At 46.7% G+C, this 17692-nt stretch overlaps 1 protein-coding gene across 14 annotated transcripts in view; it reads right to left on the bottom strand.

The window, feature by feature from the left end:
* PRRC2B (proline rich coiled-coil 2B) overlaps nt 1-17692 on the bottom strand; it is a 44903-nt gene extending 27211 nt beyond the window's left edge. For 10 of the 14 annotated variants that reach the window (XR_014185604.1, XR_014185605.1, XR_014185606.1 and 7 more), the window contains exons 1-5: nt 17494-17692; nt 3934-4101; nt 2789-2966; nt 2475-2577; nt 1395-1467 (exon numbers count right to left, since the gene is read on the bottom strand). Coding sequence is in view for 11 of the 14 variants with exons in the window: in XM_082068029.1 (XP_081924155.1) it covers nt 1395-1467; nt 2475-2577; nt 2789-2966; nt 3934-4048 (469 nt within the window). In the remaining 3 variants the exon portion in view is untranslated. Of the gene's footprint in view, nt 1-1394; nt 1468-2474; nt 2578-2788; nt 2967-3933; nt 4102-7033; nt 7050-17445 lie in introns of those variants that run through there. The other 4 variants (XM_082068034.1, XM_082068035.1, XM_082068037.1 and 1 more) reach the window with 4 other exon arrangements.

Genomic DNA, 17692 nt, shown 5'->3' with positions numbered 1-17692 from the left:
TCTTGGGAAGTCTATTGTTAAGATTTCTGACAATATACTCAATGAAAGACCACAGATAATGGCCAAATGCTATATGCTATATATAACCCACTCTCCTCCCTGCTGCAGCATTTTTAAGATGCAGATCACCGTCCAGATCAGACCAGGTTCATTTCTTGTCACTGGCAAATTGCCTTGCCGAGTCATCCGCCACCCTAGAATGACAGCTTTCTGTCCCTTCTAAAGATCTGCCAGTGACTAGAAAACAAAACAGCAATTCTCCTGAATCTGCTGGCAAGATAACATTGAACAAAAGGAGATTGTCAGCATTATTGCACTAGTAGACAGTAAAAAATAAATATATATATCTTTGAGAATACTTTCTTAGTGTTACTTGGCTAATGCTCTTTTTTAAAAAGGCATTTCAGAATTATCATGTCAGAAGAATCAGCAGAGTGCTGAAGACCCAACAAAAGAGTCCCATCTATCTTTATTCTTCCTTTCCTGAAGAGTGATGAAGGATTAGCTTCAAGTCATTTTCACTTTCTGGAACTTGCACACTGCACCAGACCTTCCATCGGAAGATTTTCAGGTAAGACACTGCAACCGTCTCAATTCTTTCAAATCTCTGCAATTTCACTCAACATCTGAATGGTTCCAGGTCTGTTCACATTAAAACAGTGGAACTGAGCTGTTCTCACTACAGTTTTAATGGTATTAATAGTACTCAGTGCAGCTGGAAGCCATCCCCTGTGTGGAAATGGATGGATCTGAAGACAACTGAACTCCCAATTTATGTTAACACTGCTGCAGGATCCTCAGTCAAGCAGAAGTCATTAGCAGCACAGTTACTCAGGGAGACTTAACAGAAAGGCCTCAGCTAAGGTGTAAGCAAGTGCATCCTGCAACAGCTCCAATGCCATTTCCACCCACAGCCTCACTTTTGACCACTCAATTCAGTGAAGCTCCCCATGCTACCAGCATGGAGATGCCTATATTTCCAGTCTCTGATGTCCCCTCTTCTCCTTATCCCTGTCCCCTCTTTCACCCTGTTTTCTGCACCTTTACTACATGCTGCTCTGCAAAGTTTCCTATCTCCTTCAAAACCCTGACTTCCCAGACCTCCCAAGTATATGAATTATTCTGGTTTCAGATGGTGATGGGACACATTCTGTTCAAGCTGTGTCTTACACTGGCAGATCTGAATAGATGCAGTTGCATCATTCCAGACAAAACACTACAGAGATTGAAAAAAAAGACTCATATGGCCTCAGTACACTGTAACCAAGACAGATGTGTCCCATTCCGCACCAGTCTAGACAGGGAGGGCAGGAAGAAATGGAGCCCACCACATCTCATGCCTGTCTACGAGAAGCAGGCACATACCCAGCTCCATTTCTGTTCATCATACTCACCACCTTCTTGTCCTGCTGGCTTTCCATTCAGCTGTGCCCATGACTTTGGTCCACCTGGCACTGAATTTGTACTCTGAAAACACAAAAAACATACAACCCCCCCCCATGCCCGCAGATCAGTGAGGTCTCATGACTACTTCTGATTTCCTGGCTGGCACCTTCTATGGTTCAGACCTTGAGATCACCCAGACGTCGCTGGATACGTCTCCCCAGATTCTTCTTGGGGCTCAAGTCAGCTGTTCCCTACTCCTGTGTACAATAATGCTACAGCAAAAATCCTCCTCTCTGCCATGCCTCTCATCTCTCTTTTGCCCATCTTCAGCTATTTCTTCAACTATTTCCTCACATTTCTTGCGTTCCTCTTTCTAATCAAGCTTTCCCTTACTTCTGTTGCATTTTCCCAAATGGTCCCTCTTAATCTTCTAGACTTGTTCCATGCTACACCTCAGCTTGAAGGCCACTCTGCTTTCTCATGCATTAACCACTCTTCTCCTCTTCAAAACATCTCCTGTCCTGGCTTTCATCAACCTCAACGGCTGGGAATTTTATTTTAAACTAAAAGTATGAAACCTGCAGCACAGAGGGGTCAGGTCCCTGTACTGTCTGGAGAAGCTTTCTTACTTGCTGGTAGCTTTTTCAGGTCCTAACACTGGCTATTTCTCCCACATGAGCAGATCTCTTGTTATCAAGTCTCATCAGGCTGGGAGCAAGAGCTGGATCTGTTGTCACTAAGCGACACTTGAATAGCTTACAAGTGGTAACCAGCCATCCCACATTCCAGTCATTCTTTCTGGATTGAAGCTACACTTTCTGCACACACTTAAAAGGTACAGAGGTAACACACAAAGAATTATACTCTATATATTCCTGAGACACAGTAACTTGGAGTCACAATTACTGGGGCACAGTAACTTGAAGTCAAGACAGTCAATTCTGCAAGAATTGATTATACAGGAGCTGTTCTGTAAATTGCAGTCTGCTGATACTTGTGCAAGGCAACACAGACAATTAAAGAAAACCCTCAAGCTGTCTGGGGACAGGGGAAGGAGGGTGGCAGTCACAGAGACTGCTTGCGCCTACCTCCTGACTGATTGACTGTGTCGGCTTCTGTAAATTGGAGACAGATTTCTGCAAACCCTGCTGCGGCAGCGACTCCTGCAGCTGTGCAGCCGTCGCACTGGAACTGAAAAGAGACAGCAGGGGTGAGATCAAAGGGGAAGGCAGGCAAGACGAGACAAATAACTCTGGCAATACAGCAGTTGCTAAAGGATCAGGCTAGCAGTGCTTTTACAGTGGCACGGACAACAGAGATCACTGTAAGATGCAACACGCAGAGCAGTGTACAAATGCTGCTGCTTGCCCAACAAAACTTAGCAAAAAGGAGTTCTGCCTACCTCTTTTGGTCTGGCTGATCCTGCTTGTTTGCCCATCCTGTACCGTCCTTGGGTACTATAATGATGTTGGGGTCGTTTCCTTTGTTCTCAGACTTCAGGCTAGGCAAGTTTGCAGGAGGTGGCATGCGCCGGGCAGCAGCAACTTTCCCGAGACTCTGTAAGCCATGTCTAGGAATAACTAGTGAGAAAGGAACAAGGGCAGGTCACAGAAGGCTGTATCTGCTCGATAAGTAACCTGAATTAGCATCCTGGGGCTGGGTGTAGTCCCAACCCAACTGTACACAAGCAGCACCACTGTGGCTATGCCAACATACAGGTCATTTCCCAGGGGACCACGGCGAAGCAGCCGTCTGTTCTAGCAGCTGACTGCCTCCTGCAACAGCCAGGAGGGAGAGAGAGAAAAGTCTCCTGAACAGAAAATGCCCACAGAGTCTTCTAGCTACCTGTGCAGATACTCCTCTTTCATTTCACCATGGAGAGCCAGCACTGATAGCCCTTTCACAGCTTGGGGAAATGGCCATCCAAGTCCAGCTCTTGGCAGACAGACTGGTAACCTAACCGAGTCCCAAGGTCTAGATTTTCCAAGTCCACCCGCCAGCTCACAGTTATTAAGATGGTATTTTAGTTTCTTTGGTTTTCTACTCCCACATCAAACCCAGAACCAGTCCATGCAGTGGTTTTTTTTTTTTTTTTTTTTTTACGCACCATCTACTTTTGGCCACATCTTTCCTGCAAAAACAACTCAGGTTCTTCCCCAGAAGCCTTCAGTCCTTGACTCTCACCTCACACGTCTGACCAGCTTAAGGCACTTCAAATTAATGGCCCCATATATGTATAGACTAAGGCCCTGGTCAGGCTTTCACTCAAGTTTGCAACCTGACCACTTCGCAGCAAGGACACAGGCTGAACACAAGGGCCCAGCTGTTTTGTTATAATTCCTCCATGTCTCTACAATAACAGCAGCACACAGAACCGCAGACATTTTCCTTGAAGTCCTAATGAAACACAGGCTTAGACACCAGCACAAACAGCTCGGCAACCCAGCTGCTTCCCACTGGGCAGCCTACCCCAGGGCCAACAGCCTCACTTAGCTCTGCAACACTCATGGAAGACCCCAAAAGGAGCTTTCTGAAGGCATTTCTTACCTGTAGTTCTGATAGCTTCTATTGACTTTCCTTTATACTTATCAAACAGGCTGAGAGTCGAGTACTTGCTTTTCCCATCCTTTCCCTTGGTTATTTGCCCCAAACGATCGGACATTGCGATGAAATGTCATCTAGTAAGGAAATTTCTCTGCGCCGCTCCCGATCTGCCTTTTAATGAAAGAGAGCCAGGGAAATGCCATCAAATGGATTATTCGGCCACAGACAAGTAAAAAGTAAAACACGCACAACTGCTAGAACTGCAGATATTCAGTGAGCAGACACACCAAGTTACAAGGTTTTAACTCCCTCCTCTTAAATCCCACAAGCATCTTGTGACTAAAGATTCATAAACTGAATTAAAAGAATGGCAGGAACACACTTCTCACAGCAGCATTTGTTTTCTGCCACTCCAGTGCTGAAAGAGGTGAGCTTCTTCAAGTATGAGAATACAAGAGAGTGGTCACCAGTCCTTGCTTTAAAAGAATAAGTCTAACAATAAGTAGCTATGCACAAGGCTTCCTAAACATAAAGGACAGAAAAGCACTGTATCTTACACCACACTGGAGTTTATCATTGGGTTTCCCACCGAAGCACTGGTACCTGGGTTTGTAATGTTTGGAATTGTGGTTCCACACCAGCCACAGTTAATGACTCATACCAGCAATTAATGCTTTGAAAGCATCACCTGAAGGCAACGGAGTTATTTCTTCAAATTCCCTTTTCCCATCTGCTGGCCATGAGAGAGACTGAAGGAGGCCAAAAAAATGCTCAAATGAAACAGGTTCAGAGTCTTGAGCCTGTGGGTTCAGCAGTTCTACTATGAATACTGAAAACGCTTTATCAAAAAAGATTACATTCTGTGTTGCTGGCACCTTCACCACCATTTTTAGCTATAAACATACTTTTCACAATGCATGTGGTTTGTTCATTTTTCATTCTGATCTTTGCTGGCACAATGTGCTGTGATTAACACCCTTCAAGCAGGCAGTCTCTACTTTTTGGCTCTTGGAGCCTATGATAAAGCTGAAATATGGGGAACACACACACTGCAGGTCAACTTTTCTCTCAGAAAAGAAACTTTCCTTACTTTCAATAGGCATTTCTTCCATTTTTTTTAAAGCATAATTCTCTGTTCTAAATTTTCTCAAATCTGGAAGCTTAACATAACCTTTTCACATGTAATTTAAATTTTCTGATTTCTTGTTGTAAAGTCTCCACTTCAAGCCTAGAACTGCTGGCAGTTTTATTACACCATCTGCTAGGTTACATCTTCGGGTTTCAACTCTGTTGGAGTAACGAAAGGCCATATATATCAAACCATCCCACCCTTCACCCTTTCTGAAACTCATCCAGCTGAAAAGCATGTTTCAAACAGTCAGAAATCCCTCTTTCTGAAAGAGCTGCATCTGACCAGAGGCTACAGCTTCCACCAGCAACACCTTATCAAACATGATGTCCAGGTAAGAGGATTAGTCCATCGCATGTTACGTATCAAATAAAGCACAGACCACAAACACATGGGACACAGCCAGTTTGAGAACGTACTGTGATCTGCAACTAGTTGAGTAAAATCCATCTAAAGGCTGCTGCCAGGGCGCGAGTTTCTGCCCAACAAACCCTGGCACCATGCAGCGCTCATTCTTGCATCGCAAGATTTAAATCGAGCCTGGCAGGAGCAAGCAGCGGTGTGTCGGGCAGCAAGCACCGAGCTCAGCGACTGAGGGAGAAAGTATTTTCTACCACTCAGCAAAAGCATCCCCAGGATGCTCAGGAAACCACCAGGCCCTGCAACAAGCCCCACGCAGCCACCTTTGCAGGACCACAACACGGGGTTTGCAGCACAAAAGTCTGCAGAGTTAACAGGGCTGGCTGGTGTTCTTGAAGCACCTTTTCCTGCAGAGCAGCAAACAGACCTTTAGCTCCAGTTTGGTTCAATCTTTGCTCAGATGGTCACGGTGCGCCAAAGAAAACAACAGCTCCTCCCTCGCTTGCCCATTTGCAATGTATTTTATTAGTAGGACAGACATTAAAAGAGAAAGGGGAAAAAAAAACCCCACTGATTAGTGCAGACTTGGCAGAGAAGTAGAAGCTGGATGGAGAACAACGACCTGTTTGAGCTGGCAGAGCTACAGGGAGCCCTGGACCAGAGCAAACAGCCCAGGGTGCTGTACACCAAGCTGCAGCTGTGCTGGCAAGAGCGCGGCCACCTGCTCCTACAGGTACATCGAGCCCCGTGGAGCCAGACCACGGCAATCCCATACCTACCTCATGCAATCCCAAGCGATAAAACCCACTTTGAGATTTAGAAAACTCAGACAAAATTAGTAGGCATTAAGGAAAAAAAACAAACAAAAAACCCCACAACTACCACATGGGGTTGACGAGTTAGTTGGTTAACAGAAAATCCCGAGTCCTGAAAGTCAGCATGCAAACAGCACGCAGGGTGATGCTGCCAAAGAGAAACCCTGACAACCAGTTATGTAACCGGGTCTCAGCTGCCTCTTGATTACATCTCCTATCATTAAAAGGATGCGGGAGGAATAAACAACCACTTGAGAGCAGAGGAGGAGCTGGGGACAGGCTGGGATAAAGCCCCTTGTCAAACTTTCTGGGACAGCCACAACCGCTGTGTGGAGAAGTAAGATTTACTTCGAACCCCCCTCAACACTTTGAAGCTGAAAAGGTAAAACACAGCTTTGTTTGTGCATTACGTGTGTACTCCAAAGGGGAAAAAGAGCCCATGGAGAGGTGAGGTACTTTCCACATGACCTCTGTGCACAGAGGCTGCAGAGGTGCTGAGCCCCAACGGACTAATTTCCCATCACACCATCAAGCAAAGAATCCACGCAGGGATCATCAAGGCTCTCTAATCTTTCAGAGCAAAGCCATTTCTGATAAAAATCAAGTTCACAAAGAACTGACCTGCTAGCCTGAATGCTTATTAAGAAAGCTAGAATGAGAAGGCACATACTGATGCTGACAACTGAAAACCAGCAGCCTTGGCGAAGCCTCTGACCTGTGCTCAGGGTCCCCATGTCTGACAGCTGACCCTGAAAAAAGCATCATCCCATGTTACAGAGAAATGAAAAACGTCAATCACCAGCGTTTCTGCAAGGTTTCTCTCAGGATTTATAAAGGTCTTTGGGTGAAGGTTCACTATCAGCTTTACCACGGAGCTTACGTCTTCCCATTCCCAGCACCAGCAAGGTCTCCTGTAATATCTAGGGACAGCACCAGAGTGAAAAATATCAGTAATCAGAAAATACCACAGTATGACCAGTTACATTACAGATCCCAGGGTACAAATAGCTGCACCAGAATTACTTCTTGGGCAGAGCTCTGCTACCCTGGAGTCTTCATGTCCACATCTTGCCACCCTGGACTTCGCATGTACTGACCCCATCTAGCTGCCTTTTAGAGGGGTAGATTCCAATCCACAGAGCAAGAGTGACACTTTGTGCCAGAGTACGCAAGTCTTGGAGATACAGGAGCGATCTACCAAGCACGGGGAGCCTGTCCGGCAAAGAGAGCCATGTGAAAACCCTGAGTAACTGGCACTGGTAACAACTGGAAACCCCCGAGCTCAAAACACAGCCAAAGGGAGAGACTCCTGACAAACGGGATTGTCTGCAAAGCTCTCTGTAAATCTATGTATGAAGGAGGCTGGGCTGCTGGTATTTTATTCACAAGACTTCAATGGAGCTTGAATACCTGGAAGTTAGCCAGCCTTAACTGAGCAGGGCAAACAGATTTATGAAAGGTAACACACACACACACACACACACACACACACTAGAAGGAATCACTTCAGCTACTCACACCCCGAGTACAATCACTCGGACAAAGGACCCGAGACCACTGCAGACCTGCACTCCCTGCTCAAGTCACAGCAGCATCACAAGCACAAAACAAAGCATCAGGATGGAGATGAACAGTGAAAAGGCTTCTTTTCTCCAGAGGTAGGAAGACTTTTGACCTGAAATTGTATACAAATTGCTCAGAAACTCACAGGCTGCAAAAGCTGAACTGTATTTTCAGAAAAGCATTTGGAGTTGATGTTAAACTGAAATCTTACAGTTTCTAATGTTACTGGTAATGTGAAACCTTTTAAAAAAAACAAAACAAAGTATAGTTTTACACAAGATTAGTGATGTTCATTCTTCCTTAAATACACACAGTCAATTTCGCTGCTACTTCTCATAGCTAAATATTTATCTGTCAACAGAGAGACAGATAACATGGAACATGTTCCACCAAGAATCACCTATTTGAGAAATGTTGGCCACCTGCCTCAGTGATGAAAGACCCCACAGGCTGCCCTTGGAAGAGCTTTGGTGAAACAGCGTGACCAGCTGCCCGAGGGGCTTGGTGTCAGATGCACGTATATCATGTAGAAGCCTTGCTGGGAAGGGACCAGATGAGGATTTAGATCCTAGGAGAGACTGCTTCGTAAGGAGGGGAGCAGCAGGAGAATGCCAGTATCCACGTACAGAGTCAACAGGATCAAGGTAGAGCTGTGCATCGCAAGAGTCTAGGCCACACCAAGCCTCTTGCTGTTGTTCTTTTGCATTGTTTCCAGAGGGAGTTGCTGAGATTTCTTGGTACAGCTGAAAAACGGACTGCTGAGATCCTGAATGTGGCATCAAATCCTGCCAGATGATGAGAAGCAAGTCAGCAGTCTGCAGTGCAGAGAAAAAGGCAGGCAGCCCATAGCAAAGACAGCTCTTGATTCACACGGGGGACCCACCTTGCTTAGCTAACAAGTATATTTGGCACTACCAATGCTTTTAATTCTGCATTATCCCAGCTTCTTTCTGCGTTTTCCATGAATCCCATCTCCTTGTAAAAACAGGGAATGGGAGATCAGGATCACCTCTCCTGTGATTTACTGCAGAGGGACACTGCTAGCTGAGTAATGCTGCTGGAGGCCGGCTGCCAGGACCTGCCCCATCAGCAGGCCGAGCCAAGCCAAGCCGAGCCACACTGATGCATCAGGACCACAAAGAGGAGAGGCAGAGTCTTCTGGGCAGCATAACTATCACTAACTCTGTGGCATGGAGCTGTACAGGCAGAGACAAAACATGACAAGAGGGGAGTAGAAAGAGCATCTCCTAAAAGATGACCTGACCTCTCATTTTCTCAGCTTTGTCTTCACCAAGCTCACCTGCTGCCTCGTATTCTGATTCCAAACTTGTTGGTGTATTTGAAGTACTGTTCCTGAACCAGAGTGTAGTTCTAGAGAAACAGAGCTCCATAATCTCAGGTTTGGCCTGTGAAATCCAGAAGCCTCACCTCTCTGTTAAACAGCTTTCCCAGCACTGGCAAGGCAGGCAGCACAGAAAGGTGGCCAGACAGGCTGGATTTCTAACTTACTGTAAAACAGATAAAGCAGACTGGACTCTGGAGAAAAGCTCAACTGTATTTACACAAAAACATTCACGAGTTCTGTGATCCGTTCTGTAAGGGCTGGACAGATGATGCAACACCCTGAAATGAGCCCTGATCTCCAGTAATTGAGGACACAGACAAAGATAAGAAATACTTCATCCTGAGGATGCAAGACTATGGCATGGAGGAAAAAAAATTAAAAAAACCTGGTCCATAGCCCACAGAAAGTACTTCTAAGATCCTGTGCTCATGAAACTCCCTTTTCAAGCAGCAGAAAACCCAAGGTGTGCAGTAAAATCTTTTCTTGAAAGGAGTGTCTGTCTACAACGGCTCTCCAGAGAAATGCTGTTTTCTGCCCATCTGCCCCATAAAGAAGGAACTGACCTGCTGGTCCCAGCTTGTCAGGAAGGAATAACTGTATCTCTAACCCAAAGGAAGCACTGCAGGGCTTTCCTACCTCTCAGAATCAGGAACTGATTACTGCAGGGAGGCAGCAAGGTATCTATGAAGCACTGACTACCAACCCTCCTTGCCCTTTCATCCAGGCCATAAAGGTGTTAAATGAGACAATCCCAGAAACCAATGGACTCTGATGCCCCATCTATAAACCTGGCCAGGCTCAGAAGCAATGACCTCCTGTAGGCACTTCTGCAGCAAGACATGATAGAAATAAAGGAGCATATTCCTTTGCTGTTTCACATTCCAGAGGCAAAGCCCACAGAGGACAGAGCAGTTCAATTCAACAAGAACAAGCTGTGGATTCAACAAACCCAGACCCCAACCACTCTAGTACAACAGGAAAGGGAAATGAGCTTGTGATGACCAAGAACTGCCCACACAAAGGAGGGCTCACATTCAAATACAAACCTTTAGCTTTAGAGTTGTACTTATGCTCTGGCTCCTCCACAACCAAGGCCCAGAGCTGACACATGCTACTTACAGCTTCCATAGTGATTCTGCCTTCGATTTCTCCCTGTTCAGGTTCCTCCGAGATCTGAATGTCCAGGGAGAATATACAGATATATCCTGTTCCCTCAACACCAAAGCAAGAAGGCTGATCACGAGCAAGCAATTTAAATCCAAATACAAAAGAAATCCCTGTTGGCACAACCTGTTCAGAAAGCTCCTGGCAACATACAGCTGAACTGTAAGGTAAACGGAGCACTCAGGTATCTGAGCAACAATAACAGACTGCAAATAGCTGGTAGGGATCTCCTGGTGGCTAACAGGGCCAGTACTATCAGTTCTATTTTACAGACTGGGTAACCAATGTGGAGAAAACAGTTCGCTCAAGTAACAGCGACAGAGGTCCCAGAGCTCAGGTTTCTGCCCCCAGCCACCCAAACCTGCACTGCCAAGACTCTCAAAGGAAATGCACCTCTTGATAGTGAAACAGTTGTAAAAAGGAGTCAAATAGAGTGAATGCACTGCAGCAGCATCTGCCAGGCCTAGAACAACCTCTTCCAGTGGAAGAGACTGTCTGTCCAGCAGTACACAAAAAACCATTGCAGTGATGATATCCATATAACTGCAGTGAGACAGATAGAGCAAGTGTGGCAGAGGTGAAACACCTATGTTGCCAGCTCCAGAACCCAGATGCAAGCCTTCGATTCATTAGGGATAGCTCACCTTGGAGAGCCCTACACAGCCAGGGCAAGGACCTGTAGAAGGACTGAGGTCAACTACTGTCAGAGAACAGATGAGTTTTGAGGAGTGACCACAGAAATTCTTCCAATGAAGTAAAACATTTCACAAACCTTTCATCTGGTCCCAAGCTCAGCAACTTACTCCATCTCTCAGCAGTGAACACAGGTTTTATAGCAAACAAGCAGAAAGGAAATCAGAGACGTCACAGCTCTAAGAGATGAAACCAGAGCAAAGCTGGCAGTATTTAGGGTTAACAGTTCTTTTTTCGGGAACAGACACAGCTCTTTCCACGCAAATGCCATCAGCTGTTGACTAAGCAGCTCTGTTTTCTCTGCAGTCTCAGGAAGGATCACACTGGAATGGGGAGGTGGGTGTTTACCTTGTGCCAACCAGCCTCACTCTACCAGATCTGGGCTTTGGTAACACCTCTCTGCACTCTCAGGCTGTCTGCTGACTTCAGGGCCTCAGCAACCACTCCGGTTATGCACATAAGGTTATTTTTATGAAGAGAAAGACTAGAGATAAAACCCGATGCCATCCATCGGCAGGCCATAAATGCTGATCCCTGCTTGCACACACAAGGGAGAGGTTCCTGTACCCCCTGTGGAACAGATCGCTCAGGTCCTGTTCCTCCCCAAGGCATCAACAGGATCTCCTTATGCAGACACCTTCCTAGCCAGGCCAGCATCACCACACACACTGCAGGGGACAACGCTGCCCTGGCAAGAGCTGAATAGATCTTTCTCCATCATATCTCTCCATTTTTCCCACAGCCAAAGACTGATGCAGCCGATTCAAACCATTAATAAGATTACACGCAGTTCAGATGAGCCTGCAGTTCATAAACACTGCAGATGCTGAAGCTTCCAAGGAAGTATTCCTCCAGGTTCCCCAATTTTAACAACACTAAAGCACTGCAGTATTTCACAGCAACCTTTCTTAGTGAAAAATCTATTCACAGGAGCCATTCACACTGCAAATGAATGTCACGGATGCTAACAGGAATCTGATGAGAAAAGGACACAGGTACAAAGTGGTAAGAAACCACAGCACTACATGTGTCACGGTTCAGCACTCCGATGAAAGGAGTTTCAGATTTCTTTAGGTAGCTTTAGCTTTTCTGGAGAGCTAAGCACATTAGACTATGCACAAGACATCTGGACTATGCCAAGCCGGACAGAACTGAAAACATTTCACAGATGCTTTAATTTACATAGATATTTGCAGTGCATAACTGACAAGGTGTGTAAGCACCATCGCTTCTGTTTTCCAGATAGGAAAATGACACCGCAGAACTCTGCGGCTACACTGGGCTGCAGAGCAGCAAACAGCCCCTGCATCTCCTGCTTTCTGGGGCTGGAAACCACCCTCTGGATCATGGTGTTTTGCTAATGCTGTGAGGCCAGGAGCAGCATGAAGCCCTGTTCCCAAGGAGTTCTGGAGGAACAGGTCTGTGTGCTTGGATGGGCAACGCTGCAAATGCTTCCAAAATGAACCACCGCATACGCTGCTTTCACCACAACAGGATCACAAGGCATCACTAGAGGCAACATTTTGTTCAGATGCACAACACTAACATTGTAATAACGTAAGATCTCATCAATCCGCTCCTAAATGACGGTTTGTGAAGATTCAATTGCTAGGTGGAAGCTTGATTCTTTGGTTATTAAAAATATATATATAAAAATATAAAATCATATACTATTCCACCCATGAAGAAGCCATTTCTTGAACATGTCCCTGCTGCCCTGCCTGGTTCACAGCCCACTCCAAACTCTGAACAAGAGCACTCGAGGCTTTTGTACGGGCTCCCAGCCCACATACAGGTAGGAATAGCTGAAGAACCTACCCCACAGCAGAACTCTTCCAAAAAAAACCCACTGTATTCCCACACAAGAAGTGCCTGGGGGTGGCAAGCTCTTCAAACCTGTCTCCATTTGCTCCTTGCAGCACCATCACTCCAATTCCTGTCAATGCCTCAATGGCTACCCAGGAAGGATTCCTCCACCAAATCTCTTCCAACAGGGTGATAACTCTGCAAATACTACAGTTTACCCCTCTTAAGTGCTACTCACCTTAAATTCAAGCATTGAGGATGCTCCCAAGAGCTAATCAAAGCCCTGTGGACATCTGAAGCATTACAGTCCAATTGAATAGTCCTCTTGGCCAGGTCCTAGGGTGCTGTTAGCACATCCTCACTTTCTTCCTGTGTTTTTCCTGTATTTCTTCACACTTAAGCCTGACTCACCTCCACCTCCTCTGTCCCTTTTGCATGTTCCAAATCTGGCCATTACCTCTTCCTTTTCACTCAAGGCACGATTGTTTTCACTAGTTCTCCAAAAATCACTGCCCATAGTCTCTTAAAGATGTAAGGGTGACTTCTTTAGTCCCTTTCAGTTTATCAGCACTTTCCTGATAATTTAAGTGCTCAGAACCAAAATATAGACCCTTTATTTTGGCTGTAAGTACAACAACTGCCTGTAGAACTGCACATACACCTTTTAACACCTCCAAACCACTCTCTGTCCTCATAGACCCCACAGCACTGCAAGTTAAACAGTTTATAACCAACCAATGCCACAGGTAAACATGGAACAATCCAGGGCTACTAGACCAGCTTCTCATCCACTTCAATTATGGTCCCAATGCTACCCCTCCAAAAAAAAGAGATGAGGATTTACAACTATACACATCCAAACAGCTTTCCTCCAAAATAAACGACTCAGAAGCTCAAACTTCTCAGTTATTTCTACACAGGAAGCACATGCACACACACACACACACAGAACATCCTGAATACAAGTTACTTAACTAAAAATGAGCCCAAGCTACATTTCAGTGAAGGCTTAACATTTAATACAATCTCCTGGTTTAGCCCCATTTTTACCTCTTCTGGGAAAGAACAACTCTAAAAAAAAAACCAAATAGCTATGTTGTGTTTATCTGCAAAACGCCCTCCAGAAGGTGCTTTCCAGGAGCAGCTGTCATGGCCTTTGGTAACAAAGCCACTTAATTTCAGCCATTAGAAGATGATGTTCTGCAAAGGAGAGAGCTGCACCTCCCCAGCCTTCACCTGCTCACTGTGCTTTCACCCCATTGTCTGGTACCTGACAGTTGTATTTCTTCTGTTGCAATGACAAACTGGTGATAAGGAGCTGTGAAATTATCGACCTATTAGGAGAATGAGTCAGTGCCACATGAAAAACAAAACCCACTTACAAGGCACGATTAGCTGAAGAGCAAGGCCTGATACTGAGACAACACACGCACTGCCAAGTTGCAGAATAAATGAGGAATCTAGTAAAGAGGAGCAGGGACGACCAGAGGAGAGGTCCAGTCCTCCTGTAGAGTTACTGCCCTGTATTCAGTAAGTGTGTCCTGTTCATATTGCCTCCATTCCTCATTACAAGTCGAAATGCCACTATAGCAACATCTCTTTGTACAGACTATCATCATAAATGAAAAAAAAAATAAAATGGCTTACACTTATTTTCAACGCGGCAGCACCTAAAGCTAACCTGGCTCACCCTTCAATACTTCTGATTACTCAGGTAAGTACAGCAAAGGCCTTGAGCAACCAACGTTTTTGAATCTGAAACAGGCAAGTAATTCTCTAATGGACAATCTAACAGGCTCCCTACTGTAGAGCTCAGGCAGGAAGAACCACCAGACACACCAAAACCACGGTCCTGATTTTTCCCAATTGCACTCCAAGAGGCGATACCCAGCAGGGCGGGGAGAACGCGGGACGGGAATTGGGTGTCGTGCAAAAGCATCAGTGCCACACACACGAGAACTGAGGCTTGTCTGCCTTTACACCATCACTCAGATCCCACAACAAGCTGCGTCAGGCATCGGACAAATACACACTCTAATGCCACCCCTACCTTTAGAAGGAGGTTGTTCGAGTAAATTAGCCTTTGAAGTTAGGTTTTACCAAAGTTTTAATAAAAGGCTTTATTAAAATGTCGCTATGAAGTTAAATCATTTTAATAGAAGCTCTTTATGAACATTACTCGTATTTATTAAAGCTAACATACTTTGAAACCCTGCACCTCCTTTCCAGCATTTGTATGGACTATTTGCTCACTTTTACAGCTTCTGCCAGCTGGCTGAGTTTTACCTTTAAGCTCTCATGCACACAGACAAAAAGCAAAAAAAAGCCCACAGTTCGTCAAAAAATGCACTGTAAGACCCAATACAAAAATGCTCCTAATTTAGAAAAAAAAACATACCATGGCACTACGTAATGACATAATGAAACCTGTATCAAACTCGTGTTTTACTACTACTTTTTTCTTTTTTAAAAAAAGGAAAGGGATCTGCCCAAGTCACGTGGAAATATATTTTCTTATCAGTGAAGACTGCTGAAGGCATCCTAAAATATGAGACATCTAGCCTACTCAAGCTGTGCAGAGAAGACCAGACCAAAAAAAAAAAAAAAAAAAAAAAAAATCAACTTATATCCAATGTACATATCATATTAAACATAAAATCAAAATGCAGACAGCAACAGATGTACTCGTGCTGGCTTGAAGAAAAACGTAATTTAAAAACAAAAAACACCAGCGATCTCAAACAGTATTTGTGACTTGTTTGAGTAAGATTTTTCATCTGAACTTTTCAACTGTAACAAGAAAAATAGTAGACCATTTCAAGAAGGTCATATGGGAGAAGTCTTGTTTATCATACCCCAAAAATAGACCTGCTAACAAGGAAGAACCTCTTAGGCCACAGTCCTGAAAGAAGGAGCTTCACCCATGATGAACTCACAAAGATCTCGGATGCGCTGATAAAACCCAGGTCCATTTACAATATTGTATTTGAAGTGAAAGATGCAGGTAGATACGTCAACTTTTCAGACAGAAATCATCCCCAAACCATCACTTTCCATCCTCTCTTTAAATTCCACTTTCACAATATGGTCTCAAGCTCCCTCCTCCCCACCTCTTCCAGGCGACTCCATCCCCTGGCCCAGAGCAGCGCTTTCAGGACACTGGGGTTTAACTCCCCCAAAGCCAACTGAATGTGCAAGGGTGTGGAAAAGGCAGGTCCACAAGCCACATCCTCGCCGGTTTATATGTGAGAAATCTACTCATGGGGAGCCGATTCTCCAAACCTGGGCTCTCCAAGGCAGGGACCAGCTATTTATCCATCGTGAAAGGGTCCATTCCAGTGAACACCCCCATGTGCCTCTGCAAGACAAGACTTAACACAACCAAAACTTCCACTATAAACCTGGATTCATTCCTGGAAGGGGTGGGAAGCCTTTCTCGTGAGCAGACGATGTAGACACTGCAATGTGCTTATACTTAATACCTGTTCCTGGAATGAAACAAAATTACTAAACTCCCAAACGTTTCTACTTCTTATATAAATAAACATCAAACACCAGCAACATCAATATACAAATATTCGATGAGTTGATACTCTAAACACCCTTTGCACGTTCAGAAGACAAAACCAAACCAACTTTCCTAACAAAACCCACAACTCCCAGCTCATTCAAACGCCTTTCGCCAGCTTTGAATTATGGGGATCAGCAGGTTTTCAGAACCATCTTAATGAAAAAAACCCTCCTAGTTTGCACCCAACACTACCAAACCGACCACCCCCCGGTGAAGATGCACAGTACAGGTCCTAGGAGCTGCATTAGGGTTTCCCCAGCTTGCAGCACATCTGCTCCCACGCAGACATGAAAACCTCCATCCTAAACAAACAAAAAATTATTTTCAGACCTACCTAACAAGCTCGCCCAGCACCAAGCGCACAAACTCCGTCCTTGTTCCCCGCCCCGCATTTCATCTTTGGGCCCCAACAGCCCTTTTGCAGGTTCCACACAATAACAAACCCACCGAGCCTTCTGGATGCCACCCCCCGCCTTGTTTTGCTGAGACATACACACACACGGCGCGACAAAAATATCTTTGTGTCACACTCCAGACGACGAAGAAAAACAAGCTGTCTTTGCAGCGGGGAGCCCCCCGCACCCCACGTTCCCTCTCCCCTGCTGCACCCCGCCGCGGGGCGGCGGGGGGGCTCCGGACACCCGCCCCGCAAAACCGCCCCCGGACCGCGGGCAGGAGCCCGGACAACGGGCCCCAAGCCCAGGCGGCCCCCGCCAGCTCCCCCGGGCCTCACCGCGGCCCTCAGCGGGGATGGGGCCGGCCCGGCCAGGCCCTGCGGCCGCCCCTGGCGCCTCCATCCCCGCGGCGGGGGGTCGCACAATAAACACCGGCGGCTACAACGGCCCGACATGGCGGGGTCGCCCCCAAAGCCGCTCTGGCCCCCCACAGCCAGGGCCTCGGCCCGGGAGACCCGCCAGGGCTGCGCCACCTCCTCCCCTGCGCCGGGCCGAGCCGGGAGGCCGCGGGGTGCCGCAGCCGCAAGCAGCCGCTGGCTCCGGCTCCATTTTAGGGCTGCCTCGTCCCACCTTCCCTCTCCCTCCCCTTCCTCCTCCCCCCCGGCCCCACTCACCGCCCCAAATATCCGCGGCCGCCGCCGCCGCCGGCCCCCGATACCCACCTGTGGTGGTGGCGGGGAGCCGGGACTGCCTGGGGAGCCGGGTGCGGAGGGGCGATGGGCTCAGGGAGCGGCGGATGGCGGCGGATTGCGCGGCGGCGGCGGGATGCGGGGCGATCCGGGCTCCGGCTGCCGCTCCCTCCTCCTCCCCCGGCCCGGCCTGTCAATCCCGCGCGGGAGGGCGCCGCGCCGCCGCTGCCTC

Source organism: Streptopelia decaocto (assembly GCF_964273445.1).
Source record: "Streptopelia decaocto genome assembly, chromosome: 17".
NCBI lineage: Eukaryota > Metazoa > Chordata > Aves > Columbiformes > Columbidae > Streptopelia > Streptopelia decaocto.
This window is presented reverse-complemented; position numbering and strand designations above follow the sequence as displayed.